Below are 24,509 nucleotides of genomic sequence, written 5' to 3' on the forward strand. Positions count from 1 at the left end.
TGTTAAAATAATATAATGTCTTCTCTCTCTCTCTCTCTCTCTCTCTCTCTCTCTCTCTCTCTCTCTCTCTCTCTCTCTCTCTCTCTCTCTCTCTCTCTCTCTCTCTCTCTCTCTCCCTCCCTCCCTCTCTCTCCCTCCCTCCCTCCCTCCCTCTCTCTCTCTCTCTCAATTAAGATAAAAAACAATATCTATCTAGTAAAAAGATTATATATGCGTGTATATTAGTAATATACAGTTTTTTGGATACATATCGTTACGTTTTATTTATTACACTTACAAATATATATATATTGAAACATATTATACATACATCTGGACATCAGTTTTACAAATATAAGTTTCATAGTTCTTTACCAAGAACAATTATTATCAACCACTATGGTTCTTTTTCCAATTATATTACTATAATATCAGCTACTTCAGAACTTAGCTACTTTAAACAAACAATAAAAAAAATGTATACATAGGCTTGTTACTTTACGCATAAACTTTACCGCATCTTAAGTAACACTGATGTGTATTATGTCTTTCTTACCAGTTATTGCACTGTAATATATATTACGAGATCATATGTATATTATTAAAAAAAGTCAATTTGGTATTATTTTTCTCTTTTATATTCTTTTTGTTCATCCGATGGTTCTTCACGAACGGCTAGTACCATTCTTAACATAAGAATGGCGAGTAATTTGTCTAGAGGGTCCATGAATCCTCGTTGTATCCATTTTGGTATCGTCGTGCGTGCATGGGAAAATCCCAATTTCTGAAGAATATAATCGATTCCGTAGGGTTCTATACTTTTGCCGGCCCATGAGAGTAGCCTTGACAGAAATTTATGACAGCGTTATCTTAACTGGTTTCAATACGGAAAGAGAGAGAGACTACATTTAAGAAATAACTTACCTTACTGTCGGTTCCAAGTGCCATGTTTTACATCTGTATGATCGCCAATCTTTTATGAACATTTCAGCCGGATCAAACTGTTTGCGTTTCTTCTCGTCCTCAGAAATAACGGCTATGCTAGACATGTTAACTGTACCTGTGTTTATATTCTTTCTTTCTTGTGAATCGGGACTGTGCGCTCTCGCACCCATGTTCTGCATTGTATGCTGTAATATAGGAAATTTCATAAGAATAAGATGCTTTTTTCTAAATATAAGATTAGATTCAGATTTAAAGTTATTTCAAATATATTTTCAATAAAGCCCCTACCACTCTTTCCTTTTCTTTCACATACGATGTAATGAGATCATGTAGGAAGAAGAAGGCTTCGGCATCAACGGTAACAAATATATGATCTTCAAATTCTGTTATGAAGCTGCATTCAACTAATGGTTTTTCGCCTGTAAATCGGAATAATTACAACATAATCAAAACATTTCAACGATAATTTTTTAAATTAAACACATTTTTACACATACATTATCCTGAAGTTAATGCTAATGAAACGATATATCATAGATACATACTTTTAGATCTAAGTAATAAAACTTAAAAAAAAATGCCATGCTTTTACTTAAGCATTACTAGTTGTTTATATTAAGTAATTATGAAAATTTTTAAATGCATGTATACTCTTTGTTACATTATCTTCACAATATTATGCTTGTAGCATAATTATAGTTTCATGTTCCAGATTACAACATCAGAAAAGAATTATAAATTTTAATTTGCTTGTCATTACATTATGAACTTTTTAGGATTTTGAGAACTTATTAAACAAGACTATCAGCATACAGGTATCGCTTAAGTATTTATTTAAACATGTATAAAGCATTTATACATGTATAAACATGTATAAAGTATTTATTTAAACATGTATAGATTTCTACTTTTTCTTATCATTCTAAACATAATAAACTTCATTCCATATATACTTACTATATGAAATATGCTTAGGAAGTCCTAAAAATACACGAAAGAACCAATTGCAGAATAATTAGGACAGTAAAAAGACATGTAATATTGTGCTTTGTGCTTAATGTGATTTAACATAAATTTGTACCGATGGTATTTATTAATATAATTTCATAACATTTAGAAAGAAAACCACTGTACGTATTAATTTCATTAAATAGTTATTTGTACGACAAGTATGACGGTTACCGCACTCGCCCTCGGCTCGTGCGTAAACTCCGCACCCGGGAATTTTCATCTTTACACACGACTTACACTTCCTATTTTATGTTACAAGTGCTTGGAAAGTGGTCTATCACACACGCGTAGCGTGCGTAATGGGGCACTTTCCATGCACGTGTTGCATAAACATTGATGTGTATTTATTGCACATCATTATATTTAGCTTATTTTTGTATCTCATAAAATGTGTTATATAACGTTTGATTCGTATAAAAACAAGCAAGTAATGTTACATAAACGTATATTTAAACAATTATGCAGTGATCGTTTGAAAAATCGATGTTTTTTAATGTACATACCTATAACGTCTGGTGTTCTAGCAGTTTGTAAATGTTCAGTTTTTAGATGTAACTGCAACGAAGGCAAAGCGAATATCACTTCCCGTGTGTGCGAGTGTTCTTGTAGTTTACCAGGCGTTGCAGACGTACTCCTTCCACGTGATGCATTACTACCGTCAGATGTACTGTCCACTCTATCCCTCTCGACACATGGAAATCTATCTACCGCTATCAAATGAAGGAGGAAGTTAGACGCACATAATTTTATAGAAAAAAAATGATGATAAAATTTCATTTATATTTGATATATACCATCAATTTCACTACTAGCAAATGCATAATGAAACCACTCTTGTAAAGATTTAAATTGCGGTGGAAATAATACACTTCGACTTAATCTACACACGGTTGCCATGGAATGATGTCTTGCGTGCTGTTCTTGTTGATGACCTAAACTGATGGTTAACGTCTGTACAACATGAACGTCGTACGTGTTGGGCGCTGCGTAAAAAAAAAAAATTTATTGTTTACACCATTGATACACTATTGAAATAGCATGATAACTATTTAATATTAATTACTTTCAACACTCGGGATTTCTTGGGCTTCTGTAGCGAAACTTATACAGGGCTCTTTTAATGAGAACAGAGCCCAGCTTTTGCTTTTAAAATTAATTCCGTGGAAACACGCTAAGCTAATATTACAGCCGTGAAGTTCCATTGTACCACCGAGGACGGTACCAGTTGATGGCAAAGAAAATCTTAGACTTCCCAATTGAAGACCAGCTACTTGAGTTAATACTCTTTGCCAATGTCTATGATGTCTAGCATCTGATATCGCAGTCTGATTTAAACTCCATGGACCTCCTACAATATTTTAATTAGCATTACAATTTTCATTATGATAGCTGCTAAATCAATGACAACGGTTTGAATTTACCGTCAACAGCAGATCTCTTCTTTTGTTGTTTTTTCTTGATACTACTGTTATTCATTCGTTGATGTTTTGGCTGTAATGAACTAAATACTCGTTTGCTACTCTTAAATTGTTGACTGAAAAACTCATCCAGTTTGTAAAACATTTTCAACAAATCGGCTGTTGTTGACTTACTAATCATAATTTGTAATTGATCCCAACCCAAATCACCGTGCATGAAAATAATAGCGGGTCTGTAATAAACATTTATTAATACATTTATACGTTGCTTTTTAAATGTTTGACGTTGACAAAATAATATTGGGTTTTCTTGCCTATTTTATTGAAGCAGCACGGCATTTAACTTCATTAAGATTAAAACATACCTTCGGGTTGGCATGAAAGCATCACCACTGCTGCTACGATTAATCTTCCACTCGTCTCTAAGAGTAACATCCAACGAAGACACTCGAGACATTAGAACACTTGTTCCCATATAATCCAATCGTAATTCTAACGCAAATAATTTTAATCCCACTGTATGATCAGGTTCTATTCCGGGTTCTTCTCGAATGTGTACTATGACAACGCGTAAAGAAACAAATTGAATTCTACAATAACTTATCAATGTACGTGAATTTAATTATTAAAAAACTCACTGTAAGTATCAATTCTACTTAATTCAATTGTCCCACCAACTATACCACCTTTCGCATCTAAACTCGATCCTCCCAAGCCAATGCCTATGTACAAATTTTTATGTCCTGTGCTACCAATAGACAGTCTTCCATCTGATCTAAAATCCTTTGTCATCCAGCTAACATTGCCCATTACGTTACCCATATTCATATGTACGTTTAGGCGCGTAAAGTTCACCGCAAATAACACTAATGTCTCCCACGCGGATTCTCTTACGTTGACTTGGGATGACACTTGTTTGTCTGCGCTTGTAAAGCTCCAGCCTCTTCCAATGTCTGATATATAAAAGTAATATTTATAAAAGTTTTACAAGTTTACTTTCGCAAACTATCCAACGTACAAAAGCAAATACCTTTTAATCGCGGTCTTGGCATATCATTTTCCAAGGTTAATTTCAATTTTTCTCTATTTAATATGGGACTTCTTTCAGGTGCGCTTTTTGACAGTGGATCGCATGCATGCCTATCGTAATGTTTCAATAAGGAGCTACCCATGACCGCTTCTTCCTGATTTAGAGGACTTCCATCCCCTTCGGAATATGCGGTGCCTGAACTTAAGTCTCCCAGAAACAAGCGTCTTACTATACTACGTCGATACCAAGCCTTTGGAAATGCCAGAATTTCTGTCAATCGACGCATGTCGTATTTAAATGAGGCAGATCCAATATCGATGATTGCTAAAAATTAATATTATACAAAGACAATTTATTATAAAAAAAAGTACATGTAAATAACGTAATAACGTATGCTCGACTCGTTCGAGTTGCATTATATACATACTTGAAAATCGTATGACAGCACGACTAGTATCCGAAAGTTTCTTAAGCTGTTCGCTTTGAAAATTCAATTTTCTGCTTCTTGACAAATGAAATTTTACAAATTCGACGTTGATACTCAACGAATCTTTTCTTTCGCTATCCGACAAAGGCGACCATTGTGCTTCTTTTAATCCTGTTTTCTTTCCCCCACCATATGGGTGAAAAATATAAACGGAAAAATCCGCTAAACAACCTGTGACAGATAATCCACCGATAGCTGATCCACCTATTTCCTTGCCCGTCGTTTGCGACTTGGACTCGCGAAATTCTCTCAACTCTTCCTCAGCACGTTTTGATGAAAATACGATATCGAGAGATGGTAATTGTAACATACATTCTACTCGGGAAACTGGTAAACACGAAAATCTGTAAAAAGATTGAACGTTATTAATAAATGTCGGACCCTTTAAAATTTATATAAATATTTATAAATGTCTATAATATATACCTAAATGTAGATGGCTGCATATGAAAGTATACTATTACATCAACGGGGAAACTGGCATAAACATACGTGCTACTTGCAGCAGTGGCTGCCCATGATGTGTTTTCTGTATTTTCTAACAGAAAACCAGCATTTGTTTGCACATTACTCTGGAAATTATTCTTGCTCGGAATTGGCTCTAGAGTTTGTTCTAAAAATTCAAGGATATGAGGACTAATAATAGTTTCCTCTGGAATGCTTTGAAGAGTCATCCAAGCAAACAGACTGGCCTTTTTAGTACTAGATTTTCTAAGTACTGTCATTGTAATTGGATTTAATAGACTGTTCTCAGTAGATATACGAGGAGACAATGATTCTTCTGGAAGAGTTTTGGATTCGTAATGAACCTGCAAAATAGTTTTTCCTTTATATCATTGTTTAAAATATATATAAATTATCGATAGACAAAATGTTTTATTTTACCTTAACATCCAAACCAGGAATATGGAAAATTGTTAAATCTACCAAAGGCACACTTGCATGTTGCAGATATTTCAATCGAGATGTACTAGTTGTTGATGGCTTTTCTTTACTATTTAAATGTTTTCTGCTGCTACTGGGACTGCCAGGTTGAAATTCGAACGTACCACCAGAACACGATCTTTCCTTCTTCATTCTACTCAAGCTGTAAAGGAGAAAGAAGACGACACTTTTATTTCATAAAAATTATATTCTAGAAAGTACTAGAGAATAAGATCAAGTCACGATACGATAAACATTTATGTAAATAAATCTCTTTTTTTTAAATTAGTTTTAGCAATTAGTTTAGTATAGAGAGATTACGTAGACGACACGTTCTTCACTAATCTTGAGAATATGTAAAAGGTATTAATAATTAAGAATGTATACAATTATGTATACAATAAATTATGGAAATATTATGGATATTATTTACAGTTTAATTTCATCTTCTTTCCCTGGGTCTTTTGTATGTAACACGCATTTTCCACTATTAATTAAAACTTTGACATCAAGTTCAAAATCTATATTAGGTTCCTGAGTTTTCTGAGATGTAATAAACGGAGAGGATGTCGATGAAGCTTGCTCTTTTCCAAATGAATCGAGTAATGGTGCACTGCAAAGCAAGGATAACATAATATACTTGAGGTATTTCATATATAAATATATATTTCAATAATTATTGAGAGTACATACTTTCCCTCCATGCTGTCGTAACTAGATGTACAACTAATATCTCTATTTTTCTTTCTCAATTCAACTCGTTCTCCTTCTATCTCAATAGTCTCTGGCCATTCTAACTCTCCCTCTGGTAAACTCAAATCAGAACTAGCGCTGGGTAGAGACGATTGCCTGTGATATAAATCACAAACAATTAATTTATATATTTTTTTTTATTTCTAAGACGGTTTCAATCATACCTGCACATTGTATGCGTATCACTAAAAGTAACTCGTGGTCCGCCAAGCCCTCTTACTCGCAGGGAAGCCGATCTATATAATAACAAATTATTTCAAATCAAACGGGTTATTTAATTAAACGCTATATATAACTTAATTTAAAATTATTTAAGAAAAATTAAATTATTGAAAAATAATGTTTTAAAGAATTATCTAAAATTAAATACATAAATGCATACCGACTGGGACCGCTCCTAGGACTGCTTTCATAACTAGCTGAATTTGCTGAATTAATTTCCGTATTCATATCTTCCGGACTCTCTAAATGATGTTCTGGCGTGGGCGAGGGTACAATAAATGATCTTGAACGATACGTGTTCGGTTTGCTACCAAGTCCTAATTTACCCTTAATACCAGAAGCTTTCACCGATTGTCTTCTTAGTTTCTGAATCATATCCCTGGAGAACATGATTCAAATAAAAATGTGCACGTGCAAAGAAAGCCAAGTCATTTCATGGCATACCTTCTAAAGTCTTTAAATACCATCGCTTCTAATTCATGTAGACGTTTCATTTCCTGCTCGATTGTACCATGCGAAGCGCCCAACGATCGCAAATCGTTAATAATTTTCGCTTGTTCGTTCATTTCTTTCTCAATCAATTGTGACCTCTTTTTTGCATCGAGTGTAGGATCGAAGATAAATGCTGGGAGACTGTCTGTCCAATTTTTCGATTTTTTCATTACGATGCTTTCCTATAACGGCATATACGTTTAATTTAAATAAAATATATGGCTACTCCACGTCAATATTGGGATATCTTTAAATAATTAAGGTTACACAAGTATTGCAAATTATTCTGAATACGAAATGCTACCAAAATCTACGTTAAACTTTACGTATAGTTTTATATACATCGTACGTAAGGTGTTTTTTTTTTATTATGCCGTACTTACTTTTACAAAAGCCGCGCGTATAAATGGCAAAAAATAAAATTAATTAAACCATACTTTTTTCTTAACCTGGCTAGTGCTATTTTCTGGTTGATCTCCATCGTCGCTGTCATAATCTGGAGGAACGTGAATATCATCTTCCTCTTCAGAACCAGTTAGCATCGTTAATGTATGTCCAAGAGCTGACAGCTGTTGTCCTACATTGACATCAAGATGAATATCGACTCCTTCCATTTGCCATTGAACATTTAAGATCCATTTAGCGTTATCTAGAAAAAAAATAATAATTTTCAAAAATTTTGTACAAAAGAAAAAGCGATAGATGATTATATGCTTCTAAAAAATATTATTGTCATTAAATATGCAGATCGTACCAGACTTGACTTGTTTCTGAGCGATAGTCCTACTACACACTTCGTAAGTGCCTTCTGATACAACACATAAATTCATTATCGTACTATCGGTCATATCTGGTTTCCAATCGTCCAAAGAAGTTTCAAAGTCTTCCGCAAATCTCAAGCATAATCCTACAAATCTAATAAGCAAAATACAATTTAAAATATAAGTCATATAAATATCAAGAGCTTTCAAGTAAAAGAATTATGAGCACACACATATACGTACCTTCCTTTACTAACCAAACTGCCGCTACTACATGCGGATATGCTTGTATTTTCAAGCGTTACCACAACAGCACCTCGCGATTCTCCGTCATAAAGACTTCTGTTTAATCTCCACGTATTTGGTGGTAAGGGATTAAGCGGTATACATATGCCCATATCATCGACTGTTAATTGCAAAAATAATGTTCCAAGATGAGGTGCGCTGAGCTGACTCGTCAGTTGCCCAAATGGAACTTTTTCAAATACTTGCTGAGTAGCAGTTAACACTTCCTTGTTTAAATTAGATCGCTTTTCATTCCAGTATTCATATGCATTTTTGTAATTTAACCAAACGAGTATAGCTTTATCGATAGCTATCGGTTGTATATAAATCAACGGACGTTTAAGAGTAATTAAAACTACTTCCTTGTCTTCACCCTGAGCCATTTCCTCTTGAAATGCATTTCGTAATCCTATTCTAGTATTGAAGAAAGCAAACTGTTGAAATTCGGGCTCTGCTTCTTCAAATAATACATTTTTTAGCAATTGTCCCAGACTTAAATTAATATCAACTTGTGCTTTGCCAAATAATTTCATGTAGGGATTAGGTTGAGTAGCTCCAGAAACATTTTGCACTCTGTTAGATAATTGAAATTCTACCGCACCCGTTTCTAATCGCACTGCCGAGTTTGTTGGAGTTGTTGCAGTCAATTGAATCCTCTGTAAAGAAATCAAGTTCCTTTTATGATGGATATCCTTTTATAATGGATATTTTTTTAGATTGATCAAAAACTGTCGTAAATTAATAATGAATACACAGATGCTAACGGCAAATTTCCAATGAAGCAAAATAAATATAGAAAAAATTTTGTAAAACATCCCTTACCTTAATACGTATAATTAGTGAAAATAAAATTCGTTTCAAAGTAGAGTTGGTTGATTCATCGTCTTCGAGCCACAAAGGTACTGGTTTTTCACCTCCGTAGACTTTCTGTACTACCTCGTTTACTTCTTTCATAAATACCTTTTGTACAAATACCAAATGATTTAGAAGATCCGTCGTTAAAGAATGTTCAAACACTCCGATATCTGCAGTTGCACTTAGGTAGCTACCTTGTCTCAGTACGACACCATCTGCAAGACAGACATAATTTCGTTTAAAACGCAACTATTAAAACCTAAAAATACATGATTCATATATTATTTACCTGCTAGTTTGCTATCATTTAAATTACTGCTTCCGTCTTGAATATATTCGGCCGAAACATGTACTTTAGGTAATTCAATACTTGCTTCAGACGGCAAGTTCGCTTCTGTCACTTGCAATTTTGTCGTGAAACTCAGATTATGATGAGGCAAATCTATAGTAAACTTAGCCTTGCTGCCTGTTATGCCGGAACTGTTCACTTGGTCCATTTTGTACTGTGCTTGGAGAGATGGTAACAATGCCGCAGTTATACTTAGGCTTTGCAATATTATGTGGAACTGCATAACGATAGGTTCTAAAAGACCAGACACGGCCTGTGGTTTCTCTACGTCTATCGAAGGAGCTGGCGCGTAATGATGCGGACTGCCCGGAACAGCATCTACATCGTCTTGTTGTTGTCCCCGCGACATTCTCGATGATGTTCTAGTAACTCTTAATTCCTGCAAGATAGCTTTCCTTTTTATACGTGTTTTTTTTTAGAATTTAAACGTTATTACAAGATTAATGTTTACCTGCAACGTGGACGACAATTGTTTGCTGCCTCTAGTCATCATTCCGTGTAATGCTACAGGATGCTGCGGTATATCGATATTTACAGCGCCGACAGTCAATAAACCGCTGTTCTTGTCCTTTTGACGCCTCGTAATGCTGGAATATAGAGCTTGTGATTTTCCAACGGTAACTTTTACGACTGTTTGTTGACTAGGGGCAACGCCTTCCAGCAAGACAATCATGGTTCTTCCGATTTGTCCAGTCATACTGCATTCTAAACTTGCGGGCCGCGATTTCTTGCGGCAAGTTAGACTGGCGTGTAAACTAGTAATTTCTGCCTCAAGCTTTAAGCCACTTAAAGTAGCCAATAATCTGGTTCTGTGGATTCGCGCAACGCCAAAAATAATTAGCCGTGTTCTTTCGCCTGTTACAATGTCTGTAAATAGCATTCGATTATTAAAGCTGAAAAGATTAAGCAAACATTGAAAAATGTTTTATACTTACTTAACTCTCTCGATGGAGGAACTGGCGTTGAACTATTCTCCGCATTCAACCCTTTTTCAATATCAACATCTTTGGTTTCATTCAAGATTTCATACTTTTTTCCGCTTTTATAATGTTCCGCTGCATCTGCTGGTATCGAAAATCGATGGGTAATAGTTTTAGTTTCCGGACGAGTTGCGTACAAATCCAGAAGATAGTATATCGTTTTCCAGCATCGTGGCGTTAACGGTGCGGCGCTATCTTTACATGTATCCGTAACGTTGTTTAAACCAGACCCGCTAGGGCTTGCTCCGAAACTGGGCGTTGTAACGCCTTCGCTCAAATTAATATAGCCCTTGACACTTTTGCCGGTGCTTCGTAATTTTTGTGCGAAACTTTGCGGTCGAGATCGTACAGTTGCACCTGGTACGGCTTTTGACTGCGTTGGTTCGAAACTGCTACGAAGCAACGGTGCTTTAATCTTTTTACCACCAGTGAGAAACTGTTCTTGCAGATCAGATGCTAAAAAGTATATCATTCTATTAGGTGCAAAATAGATTGCACACATAATTATTCACAATTAATAAAATATGATATATTTACTTGACGATGAGCCATTTTTCGCAACGTTGTCATTAACGATTATGTTAGCGTTACGTTTTCCTTCAGGCTGTTGCTCCTTCAACTCCATTTGTGTCTCTTTAACATTTTGATACATGTTACTTATTTGATGTAATAATCTAAGCAGAGGCATGTTTACTTGCTGGCTTATGTAACGAATATTTAAACTAATGTTAACCACTGTACTAGTATGCTTTTTCAATTGACCTCTAGATATATATAGAACATTTTGCTTTTGTATCATGTCATCTACTGTCATATCAGCCATTTTTTTAATATCGATATCTACGCCAATTTTTTCGCATAAAAATGCTGGTGTCTCTGGCGGTATATCGAGATAAAATTTCGAGTTGGTTCCTTTTCTTAGCTGACATTTGTCATCTATAAGCATTAAAACAGGAAATGAATTATTTATAAATATAAATCTTATACTTACACAAAGTTTGTTTTAATAATATTTTTATAAACCTTACTTTTTTTCTTATCTGTTACTTTTCCAAATTCGCTCACGACTATATCAATGCGCATAGTATCCATACTGCCTACAAGAGATAAATTTGAGCCTAATGAATCTAAGGAGGACATATTATTTACATTTCCTGATCCAATAACTGATAGCATCTGTTGTGGCATAACTGATAAGGACGACAAAAGCGGTTCAAAAATCAAATGTGCATCCAATAATCTTAGAGAGTCTTTCATTGGATACAGGAAAGCACCGCTCTGTATATCGGAATCTTCGGTGTCGTCGGTAGTCATAGTGTTAATTTTTGAATCCTAAAAAAGAATATTTTTAATCGATATTGCATTGGAATGACCCATCTGTGCTGTAGAGTGGCAAAAAATTGCGTCTTTTCAAATGTACCTTTGCAGATTTTTGCTCTGTACGAAAGACCTACGTAAGTAAAAACGGAACGGAAGATGAGCATACAAGTTTTTGATATATACAAATCTTCACCGTCCCATAATACATACATTTCTGACATTTTATTATCGGAAGACTATATCGTGTGATAAAGTGACTAGACTTACCCAATTTCCCTTTAAATTTCCTTTATCATTATCCTTGATAAATTCTTGCTGTTTTGCCATCCAGCTATACAAATCTTCCCCTGTATTTATAGGCTTAGTAGAATGACTCGTAGGAGATGTAACTTGGTCTAAACTTCCAGTGCTATGTTGACTACCGTGACCCATGCCTCCAGAATAGATGCTAGGATTGGAACCAAGTTGATGTGAATGTGAGATATGAATTTGCGGAGTCTTTTCTTCTCTCAATGTTCCGTAACCTGCTATAAAAATACGTTATCGATTCATCAACGACAACTCTATACATAGATATAATTATTAATGATAATAATAAATAATAGTAATAATAATAATAAATCAACTATAAACAGAATATCAAGTAAAGATGCAGTAATAATAAAAGTTGTCAAGATGTTCAAAGAGATTGAATACTCTAGAAATACATTAATAAAAGAGAAAGGTATGCAATAAAAGTACGTACAAAATTGCACGATGATGATAATTATATGCAAAAGATGAGATCATGCACGACAGTCTAATCGTTATTATTGTTCCAACTGCCTCACTCAAAGATGAAGAAAGTTGCTACGTACTATATAGTTGTCAAGAAAATTAAACAACTGATTTACTGTCCACTTACTCATGTTGATTGGTTCTCGTGTTTGACTGAATAACCCACCGCTGGTGAGTAAGGGGAAAACGATACTTGCACGTGTACTAGCAGGCACTTGCGTTGGTTGTAACGTTTTTCCTCTCTTTGGAAGAGCTACGGGTGGAGAAGGAGAGGAAAATGAATCCGGGCCTGGAACTGGTGTTGCTAAAGGGGTCGTATCTTTCCCGCGAGGAGAGCTTACAGGAACCGTCAAACCATCACCACACATACCTAGTCATTTACACATGAAGCCAAGCGTTTGTATAAGGTTACATTATGTTTGTTAATTACAGGATTAACAAGCTAATCGGTTACTAATAGGCTAATAAGCTAAAGAGCTATCAGAGCAAAGGGAAAAGAGGCGTTTGGACGAACATACATAAGCATTTATGTACAACGGGTTTAGTAAAAGCATTGAAAGCAAAATGATTTTTGATGGAATCATAATGACGGATATATGTTCTGCGATTAATAAAGTACATTTTTCAAAAAGATATATCGTTTCTTTTTTTATATTATAATTTATAAAGCATACCATAATAAATAATATACGGGTATGTACAAATTGAAATTATTATACAAATTGATTCAACAATTTAATTATTATTATAAAAATTGTTTTCTTTTTCAAATACTCTGTCAGCAAAAATTTATAAGGCTACGTTTATTGTATAATTTGTAATATACCTGATGTTTTATCTTGTCCGCTTTTGATATGTGTGTGTTTATGCATATGGTCCGTGTGGATGAGCATAGCGCATTCATCTGTCACTTCCTGATCATCAACATCTCCTGCACTACCCTCCCCATCCGTCAACAGATTCTCCTATAAGTATTAGCAAACCAAAGCTCAAAATAATTTTTTAGTATTGCTAACAAAGCCAAATTTTATTAAGATAATTAATAATTAATTATATAACATAATTTTACATAAGATTTATATGTTTGTCTGATATTAACGTGTAGTCAATATCAAACTCTTTTTATTTTTCTGTAATATTATAACGTCTTAAATTGCCTTAAAAGCGTTTTAAAGCTGATTTTATGGAATAGCACAATGAAATACAATTAAAGAATTTTTAATGTGTGTGTGTGTGTGTGTGGGGGGGGGGGGTGTGGGTGTGTGGGTGTGGGTGGGTGGGTGTGTGGGTGAGTGGGTGGGTGTGTGGGTGTGGGTTAGTGTGTGCGTGTGTGTGTGTGTGTGTGTGTGTAGAAATATCTTGAGAAACGTCTTCAAAAGCTGTTCTATATACAGCTATTTATTAGATAATCACATATATATTTTGCAAGCATTGCTAAACCTGCACCAAAGATAAATGTGTTGTATATATATATGTCAAAATATATATACATATGTATGTAACATAAAATTGCTGCATTGGACATATAACAGCTTGTTAAAAACATATATACGTATGTAACGCATTTCTTAACCATTATTTAATAACAATTTTGCAAGAAGAATTTTAAAGCGTTTAGTTTAAAATTTTATTTTTAAGAAAAAATATATTAAAACTACTTTTGTTATATTTTGCATAATGCACAAATTTTGTAAAAATATTCTTTATTGAAGGATTCTTACTCCTTTTCACATCGATTTCTTCCTCCACTTCTGTCTTACTTATTTGCTGAAAGAAAAAGTTCCTAGCAAATTATGCTTTTTCTATTGATAACTTTTGGATATCTGTAGATATTATGAGGCTACACACACAAAATATATACAAAATTATACAAATTATTAGATTGTTTTAAACCTTGATTTTTTAATACTTATATGTACGTATATTTTTGTTCTTATATATAATACTCTTTTTCAATACTCATATATGTGTATTTCTGTTTGTCAACATTTCTAGAAAACGAGGCATCAATATTGAGGTTCAAATCATAATCATTGTACATTTTCCTCTAATCTACGTATAAAAAATATCTTACCTCATCAGGATCTGACACAGCAAATGTAACGTTTAATGGTTTAACATGTTTAGTTTTGTAATTATGCTCCAGTAATAATGGCGTATAAAGTACGTTCTTCCATTGCCTGCTTAATACAATGACACCCTATAAATGTAAAAAAATTTAAAATTTACAATAATAACGAAGATACAAAGTTCTCATATAAATCAAATCTTACGTGTTTTAACAACTATTACCTGTCGCAATGTAGAAAGAAGTGGTAAATCAGATTCTTTTAAGTTAGCTTCAATATTTACGATTTCAGATAATAAAACGTAATTTTGCAATATAGTACATAATTGACAAGAAGGATCCTCCTGCAATGTTTTCGCTAAAGGTGTTAATCTTCCGTAACGACTCTGAATGTAAAAAAAAATCAATATATAATATTAATGAAACCAACAGGAAACTCTTTATTGTAGTTGCATCAAAGCGAGTTACATACCTTTAGAGGCATATGTATTCCTTGTACGTCTAACGCTTCTGCCATAAGGCAGGCAACAATTGCGGTAGATCTTCGATACATTGTTCTAAACATATGAACGATACGAATTGCGAACTTGTTACTTGGATTCATCCATGCATTTATCGCTGGCGATGCCGTACTGAGCAAATTCCAATCTAATCTCGTGTAATCAATCTTTCTCGTTATTGGGGTACGTGGAGGCGCAGCAAAATTGAACCATACCGTTTTCAATTCAATAACGCACGATACAGTATTGCCATTTGTCACTTTCGACGTAAGACTGGTGCATGTAGCGCTCATATTCATTTGAGTGGCAGCAGATGCATTTGTCGGTTTTGTTTCTGCCTCTGCGGTAGTTGCTACGGACGCTAAAAGTAGGATAAACTAAGTAAACGCAATATTGATGCGATATCACTTGAAGCATAGTTTTTTTTTTACCAGCAGTATTATTATCTAATTCGTCTTGGCTTTTAACACTGTCTGTGCAAAATACTTCGGCCTCATTCTTTTTGTCACCGTCACCGTTTTCTCCTTTTTCAAACTGAGATCTCTTTACTACTTTTAATTTGATTCCTTCAAAACCACATTCAAACATAATAAATCCTAATCTATCTTCTCCACATCCCATGGTAAATTCTTCGGTAGCTTGCGGTGGTCCAGCCTGTTTCTAAAATGTGAGCTTATTAATAAATTATTGTACGTATTGTTATTGAAATAATACTGAAAAAAGAAATCTACGTACATTCAGCTTCTCTTTTTCGTCCATCGGATAATGTAAATAATAATCAATACACTTCAACGGCGACGTCATTCTTGTGCAGGTAAACAATACTTTCGAATAATGTGCGGGTATAGCAGTAATCACTGCGTCCTTTAATATCGAAGACTCATTTCTTAGCCTTCTTAATTGAGAATGTGCTTTGCCTGTGAAAAATAAAAATTTTATATTGCACATATAGAACATGTGTGTGCGTATACATATCCATTTATTTACTTATATACCGATATTTAAAGTGACTATAATTTCTTCTTGCTGCTTCTCCGACGTTTCTATGTATACTGTTTCTCCTCCCACGTCAGCCACTACTGCAGTAGTTTGATGTCCAGATAAAAATGCTTTACTGATTTTGTTTACCTTCTTCTGATTCGGTAATGCAGCTGGTTTATGGAAAGTTTGAACAACTTCTCGAGCTTGTTTTCCTAGATAGAATCTCGCGGTGACATCGTCGAAACAAATCGCGAATAGCGATACACATGTCAAGTCTCGAATATTTTCTAACGCGGAAAACGAGATAATTTCTTCTACGACAGATGCTTGTAACAATGTTAGATTCAACTGAAAAAGATTTTAAATATAATTAAAGAATATGTAGGTATGAGAAATTCGTAAATAAATTATCATCAATTATTACGTATAAAACTATTGTTACCTTTGGTAAGATAATACTGCCTTGTATTTGCGTTGTGATACTTTCTTCATAGACATTCGTCTGTAGTGCAATTTTGCCTGTTAAAAATAAAATTATAAATACAAATTAACTTGGTTCCTAGAAAAAAATATATCGTAAAAACTAACATTTATCATCACCTTGACCATTTTTAAGATTCCTTTCTGCTGTAGATCGTTTTGAACTAGTTTGGACTTGACTCCAATACGATAAACTTTGATCCTGTTTTAAAATATTTGCATCCTCCACTTTGCCTATACATTCGTTGTGAAGATGATTTAAGATTGTCAATGGATGTAAACTGGCCAAGGTTGGTATAATACTATCAATAAATCGCTGAAGTGATTCCAGAACCATAGGACTCAGCATAATATCGACATCTCCTTTGAATTTAACAATAACCGTTGTGCGTAATCCAGTTTCATGCAATATTGCTAATAATTCTTCCTCGTTATGCATCGCATTATCTTCTTCACCTACGCGTATATAAAATCTTAGATTTTCTTAAAACACCATATTCAAATATAAAAATTATATTATCAATAATACTGTACCTTCCCTTTGATTTAGAGATATATCGTCCCACAAATAAGGATGTGTGGGCGTTTTATTGGATGAACTTGCAACAGGCGAGCCATCGGAACGTGTAATCATTTTCAACGATGTAAAACCTTCTGTGACAGTTTCAAGTTTTGGTATATATCGTCCACCAACGTAAACTAATCTACCATCATCCGCACGTTGAAATACAGGAGTAGTAAATGCATCACCACCCGAAGGTAATGACGATTGATTCCAGTTTGAACAGCGAACCTATTTTTTATTATTATGTGTAGTAGTTTATTACGTATAGTAGTATATGTACTGTATATTATAATATTGTATTAAATTATACATTAATCAACTAACATATGCAAATGTACGATTGAATTCACGTTAATATAAAAGTACCTGTGTTAAGTGACTGACATAACTCGACATCAATAACGGTGAATCTACGATTGGTTTATTCACTTGCATGTGCAAATTTACAAGTGTGACATCTTCTTGTGAGGATACAGCAGAAATAAAACTGGTGGATGACACTGAATGGCTATCCGATGAATCTTGCAAACAACAATTTTCAGTTTGATCAACTTCATTTTGAAAACTAGTGTTTCTATTGATCCTAGGACTCCTCTTTGTATTTAATATTTGTGTCTTTGCTCTTTCTAATGTATGCGCCTTATCCGAGATATTTACATTGTTGAGAGCCGAGCTCTCAACAATAGACAAGTCCGACGAAAATTTTTTCTTTATACTGTCATTGCGGTTTAAAACACAGCCAGAACCGACGATAGATTGACGTAAACTGGACGTTCGACTTCCACTTAATCCGTGACTCATATCTTCGTCGGCCGAGTAAAACGCTTCCGAGTGATTTTCCGATGACATGGATACTGTACGTTGTACCTACAAATATAAGTAATAAACGATTGTGATAAATATAGCGATTATAAATTTTCGTACACATAAGATATATCTTTTATATTTTACCTCCTGCTTTAATCGTTCTTCTGAATTTGTCCTCGCGTATAATGAATGATGAGAATCCGATACATTCACTCCTTCACCGTCTCTTGTAGTTGATTGTGCAGATGTAGAGAGATTAAATTTGGTTGGAACTGTAGGTAAAGACTGTGGGCTGCTTAATTCAAGTGTTTCTACATTTTCCGTTGCAGTAAAGTAATCTACGGCCAATTTCGAATCGGATACACTACTTTTGGGTGCAGTTTCAATTTCTGGTACACTTAAAATGGATTTACTGCGTTCTGCATTTAGTTTAGAATCGGAATCTAATTTTTGAGGTAATTGTGCTACAGGACTAGCGTCAATCAAACGAGAATACGGTACATCTTTCGTATTCGGACCACTGCAACAAAAAATAAAATAAAATAAAATAAAATAAACGTTATTAATTACATTTAGATGCACGTATAAGATATTTATAACTTTTGTAAAATTATATCTTTAAATAACTTTTATAATACTATTTTTAATTCAATTGCTTATGCAGAAAATAATACTACTTTAGCTTTGTTAGCGATAAGGATACAGATTATGAGATACAAAATATAGTTTCTAGATTAAATCATGCAATGTCAAAAAAAGAATTAATTATTTATCTAAAAATATTAAAATAATTAAAAAGGTCGCTGCAAATTCCAAAGATTACCGCATCGATGTATAAGAAAATCTTCTGTCCAACGATTTCCTATCTCCACTAGATATCAATGGACTTGCAGACGCGACGTTTAATTTTGTACTATTATTTTCTTCTTTATTATGATCGGTCACAGACCTTGGACGTTCAATACTTTTCTTCAGAATTTGTGGACCATCCTGACTGACTGTTACTTTCAATCCGGTTACAGGATAGCATACATCTTGCAAAGATATATCTTGCAAGCTATATGGCGGCGTGTGAAATATCAATTGCCCATCATGCAAAATAGACTGTCCAAACCCTTTCTCTTTACCAGGTTCATGAATTCTATAAATAAAAGTGATTTATGTCAAAGCAAGAAGAACGTACTGTTACGATAAAACTTTTGAATCAATCATCAAACATGTTCATTATGTAAAGATAAATATCTACCTATAGGCAGCAATGTTAAGACCATCTTGAAGATCGTGGTAGCTTGGTTTGAAAAATCTTGGTCCGTTCCGGTTCGTGCCAAAGAATACGCAACCTCCTATACAACCACATTTCGTTGCCTTTACTCCACTTGACTGTGGCCATAGAAACCACAAACGTTTTGTTGCCTCATCGTGCATTTTTAAATATTTGTTTTGTACCAAGTGCAAATTGTGTTCTGGAGTTGGAAGAGAAATCGCGGCTTCTAGAACAACTGGGCCCAGAGATATTGATCCTACCTCGAGCCATATATCTAATCCATCTCCTGTTATGTATATAAGAAATGTATTAGAAATTTATTTTTTATTCAAAATTAAAAAAATTACATTTAAGGATTTAACAGTAGGCAATAGAAAAAATACCTGACATTCGGCTGCTTGCGTTATTATGAGATCTACCACTACCAGTTGTATTAGTATTACTTGTATTTGCAAAATAATCTGCCGCAGACACAAACTGGCGAATAGATATCGTAGGTAAAACAGCGGTAACGCCCGATTTCACTTGATGTCCATGAAGATTACAAGTAGCAACACGAATTGGAGATATCCAAAATTGTATGGCAGTACCTACTTCTTGTAGGTATAAATCAACAGCATCTATGGACAGTCTCGTCATTCTGTATTTTATATCTTCGGAACTTGGGCACCTGTAATATTAAGGATTTTATTTTATAACAATGATAGAGTGTAACAAAGATTATATCATTAATAATTCTTATCCTGTTGCTCTTTATTAAAAAAAAAAAAAAAAAACAACAAAAGATATACCTGTAATGTTTATCAACATCACTCTCTGGACATTGCAGTGGCGCGAGACCATGATGGCATTGAAAAGGTAAATTGGGTGGGCGTAAACTATTCTCGGTATTTTTCGCCATTAACAAGAAAGTTTCTAACGATGTGACAAAGTGATGCAATTGGGGAGAAGTAATTTTCCCGCTTAATTTGCCCAATTGCACTTCGATCAACCACGCGTATTCCAATGTTTCCTGATCCAAACTTCTTCCTTCGTTGCTAAACATAGCATGACCTCTAACTTGCAATGCACTCAACATTAAATGTCCCTGATTTAGATGACGTTCTTTATTTAATCTAGTTACGTTATCTGTAACTAAAGCAATGGCAGGAGAGAGCAATAACTGAAGTTGCGTTTCCCTGTAACCCTTTCTCATTTCAAACCCAAAACGTTCTAAAAGTATAACCGGGCACGGTGGATCATTTTCATTACAATTTTTTATCAGATGAGCTTGAATGTCGTGCATAGTAACACCAACAGTCACTTCTAACGGTCTATAATCTCTCGAATCAAACGGCTTAGATTTTATTTCTTCATCTTCCATAGATGCCTCAATACTGCTGTTTTGTACATCTTTATCTTTATTTCTTTCCGCAGATGTTGAAGTATTTCTACTTTGTTGCATATCGGTAAACATTTGATAATCTCCAAATACATTCTCCTTCAAGTGCATGAAGTTTTTTAGCAAAGATCCATATAAAATCAGTATGGATGGTCCAATTTCAAGTTCCAAACTAACTTTATCAGGCGTTATGGACTGCGGATCAAACTTTTGTGCACCACTTCTTGCCCATTGTAAGCCTGGGGATTTTCTACATTTAGGAATTCGCATAGGAGACAAGAGAATTTCTTCCTTTTCTGGAGTTGTTATATTAGCTTGTGGAGTAGGACCTAAAGGTGGGCATAAATGATAAATATAATTAATACTCAACGCCACAATTGGCACAGACCAGCAGTCGACCCAGCCTGACTCCTTTTGACAAAAGTTTCTCCATTTCTTGCCTCTATTCAATTCATGCAAGTGCTTATGAGATCCATCACGCGTCATGATTTTTGCATTCTTATCTAATGCCAATAAAATAACGCGATTGGTATTAACTTCTGGCAAATAAAACAAAAGATCAACGCTCTCTCCTTGAATCCAAAAACGTAAAGGTATCGTGACAGGTAAAAAGTCTACGAATGGAAGATCGAACGAGAGATCGAAAAGCTCCCCGCAAAAAGCGATGTGCGCATTCTCTTGGTTCTGAGACGAGCAATCGATCCAATTGTATTCATTGCAGAGCGTAATCAGTTCAAATTCCTTCAAAAGTAAACTAAATTTCCAAGTATATGGAACAAAGTGTAAAATATCAGGTCTCGCTTTACTCGCCCAATCATTGATCATATCTTGAAAAAAGTCTTTATGTGAATAAACTAAATTAGCAGTTGCTTTACATCCAGTTAAATTCAGCGTCCATTCTTGATGATCGTTCCATCTGATGGGATAATGACACTTTACTCCAAATTCTAAGGTCTCACTTTCAACCAAACTCCGATATTGTAGACTAGTTGTAGCTTCCAAATGCAGAAGTTGACCCGTTATCTTTGTAGTATAACCATCTTGCAATACTATCCATGGCATTGTAATTTCTAAATACGATCCTGGTCCTACATTAACGTGAACAGCATTTGTTTCTCTATTTTTACTAAAAAGTATATCAACCGTTGCCTCATTCAATGTTGACAATCTAATGTCGAACGATTGAACTTGTCTTTTATCACCTGGTTTAGGTAATTTTGTAATCTTTAATGGTTGGTAATCATTGGGAAAGAAAAACTTAAATAAATGCTCTCGTTGCCTATCGGCCCAAGGACCATAACTGAAATCTGTGCCCTTTCCGCACTTAATATCGATACCCCATATGGGAGGCATTGCTTCAACCATGTCTCCATTCACCAGTTGTATCATTTCAGGATGTTCCGGTACGACACCGGCTTCGTCCATGTAATAATAAACTTCCATATTATTTGAACTCAAAACGACGAAACCTTCTCCCATGTATCTGGGTGGATCGTCAACCATTCCGGTATATTTCGGGCTAGGGGCCAAAATAACTTTAAAATTTTCGGCTTTGCACTTGGTAAAGTGCATAAAATGATCGTGCCTGGACGCTGCTGGTTTTGTAGAATATACAAAATGTGCTTCCTCCACTGTTATCGATAACGTAGTTGGTACTAATCGATTACCGAATACCAGCCTTCCCTAGAAAAGAAGAAGAACGACATTGCGCGGCTCGGTTTCACACAAGTTTGTTTGCGAACAAATAACAAGTAGAATCAAAGTAATTTCTTGTTACTAACTGCGCAAATATCTAGTTTAATGACTGGTATCAAATCTCTCCAAGTACGTGCAATCACATGAGCTTCCTTCTTCCTGATGTTATCCACATGACGAGATACATCCATTGCGTTAATTTGCGAATGACGAGTTTCATTAGCTGCATTATTTATAGATTCCCCATCCAAATCGTCACTGTTTATATCATGACTTTCCTCATTGGCAAACATTTGTGGTGTAAGACCAAAAGATTTTTCTAATTGTGCATAAAGTTGACAGCGATTATAAACGTGTAACTCGAAGCCATTTAACATAACTGATAGCCGTGTGTCAGAATGTGAGAGATCTACAATATAGAAAGTTTCATAAGATATATACCGTTATTTCATTTTGGTTTTAAAATTTATATACGTATTATTTTATTACATTAGACATTATTAAGAAAAACACTTTACCTTCCGATACATCTTTAGGAACATAACTTCTCCACCACCTAAATATGAGCCAACCATCCTGAATTCTAAAACTATAATCCGTTGTGATATAAACTATGTCCCTAAACATTATCTTGCCACTTAAAGCACTTAGTGTGACAGATCCTGTGAGTGAGTAAAGTAAAAATGGAATAAACATCTTGAAATACGTTGTCGATTCTCTGTTAATTATATACTACATGTTCTTACCAACTTTAACATATCCGTCTCTAATAATAAATCGATTCAACAACTTTGTGAATATATAACCAGCCACTCTACTATTATAATAAGCGATATAAACAATCCAGAATATGGCAGATACTAGCGAACATAGCAACCATATAAAGTTGCTATCCATCTTAAGATCATCCAGGATGACATGATCGGAATAATTCCAAAATGCCGATTCAACCACAAGTAAAGATGGAACTGTAGCATTGGATACTTGGTTCTCTTCCATGATAATGCTATTTTCCTTTGACTCTCACGTAGAAACTATTATTCATAGAATTTTATATACTGAAACAATAAAAAAGAATCTCTTTAACCCTTCGCAGAACATGTGTCATTTTCTGCTGCTCTGCGAAGGGTTAATATTAGCAATACAAAAATTTATATACATGCAGGGTGTCGCATGATAAATGTACTAATGTTACTAATCTTTTACAACGTATGAAAAATAAATGACAATTTATTATGTTAGCATAAATCTATTTCTATACGTTGAATTCACATCCAACTATTATCTCACTTGTCTCAACATAACCTACTCATTTCTATACAGTTGTAAAAAAGTCAATTAAATTCAATCGAGTTTGATGCTTGTTATCCAATATTTTTTTTAACAACATACTTACAATCAACAAAATTGTGCTGACACATCAAAGGAAATTCTCGTGATATTAAAGCATTTAATATCACGAGAAACAAGGTACGCGTTTTGCATCTAACAAACGTAAGTTGAATAAACCGCATTTGCGCATTCACCGAACAAAAATTATACAACAGATTACAGAAATTTAACGTATCTCTCCGAAAAATAATTTATCGCAACGATCTTGTCTGCGGAAAACAGCGATTACCTGTTCAATGGAAAACGACATTTTACTTGGATGATTTACCTCTATTAGATAGTCGGGCATAAAGCATATTGACATTTTGTCGTGCCATTCATATTTCTACGCCTGTCATTATAATAATCCTATTGTCATTATAATAATCCTGAAGAGAAATGTCAGAGGGAGAGAGAGAGAGAGAGAGAGAAATGTCATCAATGGACAATGACACATAACCTCACACTCCATACTTGACATATGTATATGCTTCACCTGCTTCACCAATGCATTGTTAAGGTAAGTCCGTATGACGGCGTCAAAATATTCTTAGGGCCAAATTCGACTGTGATTGGTCAATTCTTGCGACTCACGACTTGCGACTCGCATTGTAGACCCAGCATGATACGGGCTTTAGGGTAGGTGGTCTCGGTGTCTCGGTTCCGAAACTCATCGGAAAACCTATATCCTAGCGAGTATTATAATTACTTGTATGTTGAAACAAACTAATCAGAATATAATATTTTCAGGTTATATTTGTTATATTTATCTGAATTTTTAATGAAATATTTACATTAATACAATACAT

At 34.5% G+C, this 24,509-nt stretch overlaps 1 protein-coding gene across 16 annotated transcripts; it reads right to left on the reverse strand.

The window, feature by feature from the left end:
• Window positions 1-152: 152 nt before the first annotated feature.
• LOC112467417 (uncharacterized protein KIAA1109-like) lies at window positions 153-24,435 on the reverse strand. 16 transcript variants are annotated; one of them, XM_025036037.1, is made up of 51 exons: window positions 23,990-24,435; window positions 23,076-23,387; window positions 22,848-22,991; window positions 22,416-22,738; window positions 20,045-22,317; window positions 19,637-19,923; window positions 19,236-19,539; window positions 18,813-19,130; window positions 18,134-18,509; window positions 17,549-18,049; window positions 17,152-17,410; window positions 16,738-17,073; window positions 16,580-16,656; window positions 16,152-16,485; window positions 15,892-16,073; window positions 15,588-15,816; window positions 15,129-15,517; window positions 14,881-15,042; window positions 14,663-14,788; window positions 13,415-13,553; window positions 12,716-12,958; window positions 12,079-12,338; window positions 11,912-11,941; window positions 11,520-11,823; window positions 11,029-11,427; window positions 10,447-10,947; window positions 9,963-10,378; window positions 9,452-9,890; window positions 9,130-9,377; window positions 8,266-8,963; window positions 8,016-8,176; window positions 7,711-7,910; window positions 7,214-7,443; window positions 6,930-7,148; window positions 6,712-6,783; window positions 6,488-6,643; window positions 6,228-6,407; window positions 5,756-5,957; window positions 5,297-5,679; window positions 4,811-5,214; window positions 4,384-4,707; window positions 3,992-4,306; window positions 3,719-3,911; window positions 3,357-3,586; window positions 2,999-3,283; window positions 2,730-2,918; window positions 2,439-2,645; window positions 1,882-1,905; window positions 1,213-1,343; window positions 904-1,109; window positions 153-821 (listed from the first exon to the last, which is right to left on the reverse strand). In XM_025036037.1, exons 2-51 carry the CDS (start codon window positions 23,326-23,328, stop codon window positions 602-604), a joined length of 15,081 nt encoding a protein of 5,026 aa, XP_024891805.1. In that variant the 5' UTR covers window positions 23,329-23,387; window positions 23,990-24,435; the 3' UTR covers window positions 153-601. The 16 variants fall into 16 exon arrangements, with proteins under 16 accessions (XP_024891805.1, XP_024891794.1, XP_024891799.1 ...); XM_025036026.1 differs by having other exon boundaries at window positions 7,699-7,910; XM_025036031.1 differs by having other exon boundaries at window positions 7,699-7,910; window positions 12,716-12,841; window positions 16,726-17,073.
• Window positions 24,436-24,509: the final 74 nt, after the last annotated feature.

The sequence above is a fragment of the Temnothorax curvispinosus genome, unplaced genomic scaffold (genome assembly GCF_003070985.1).
Source record: "Temnothorax curvispinosus isolate PA1 unplaced genomic scaffold, ASM307098v1 QBEX01017310.1, whole genome shotgun sequence".
NCBI classification, from domain to species: domain Eukaryota; kingdom Metazoa; phylum Arthropoda; class Insecta; order Hymenoptera; family Formicidae; genus Temnothorax; species Temnothorax curvispinosus.

Coding starts and splice junctions, on each gene's coding strand:
- LOC112467417 (XM_025036022.1), bottom strand. CDS start 23,328: ATGGAAGAGAACCAAGTATCCAATGCTACAGTTCCATCTTTACTTGTG. Junction 17,411..17,548: donor ATGTCAGTCACTTAACACAG/GTACTTTTATAT, acceptor AATAAAAAATAG/GTTCGCTGTTCAAACTGGAA. Junction 7,444..7,698: donor CTAGCCAGGTTAAGAAAAAA/GTATGGTTTAAT, acceptor ATGCCGTTATAG/GAAAGCATCGTAATGAAAAA.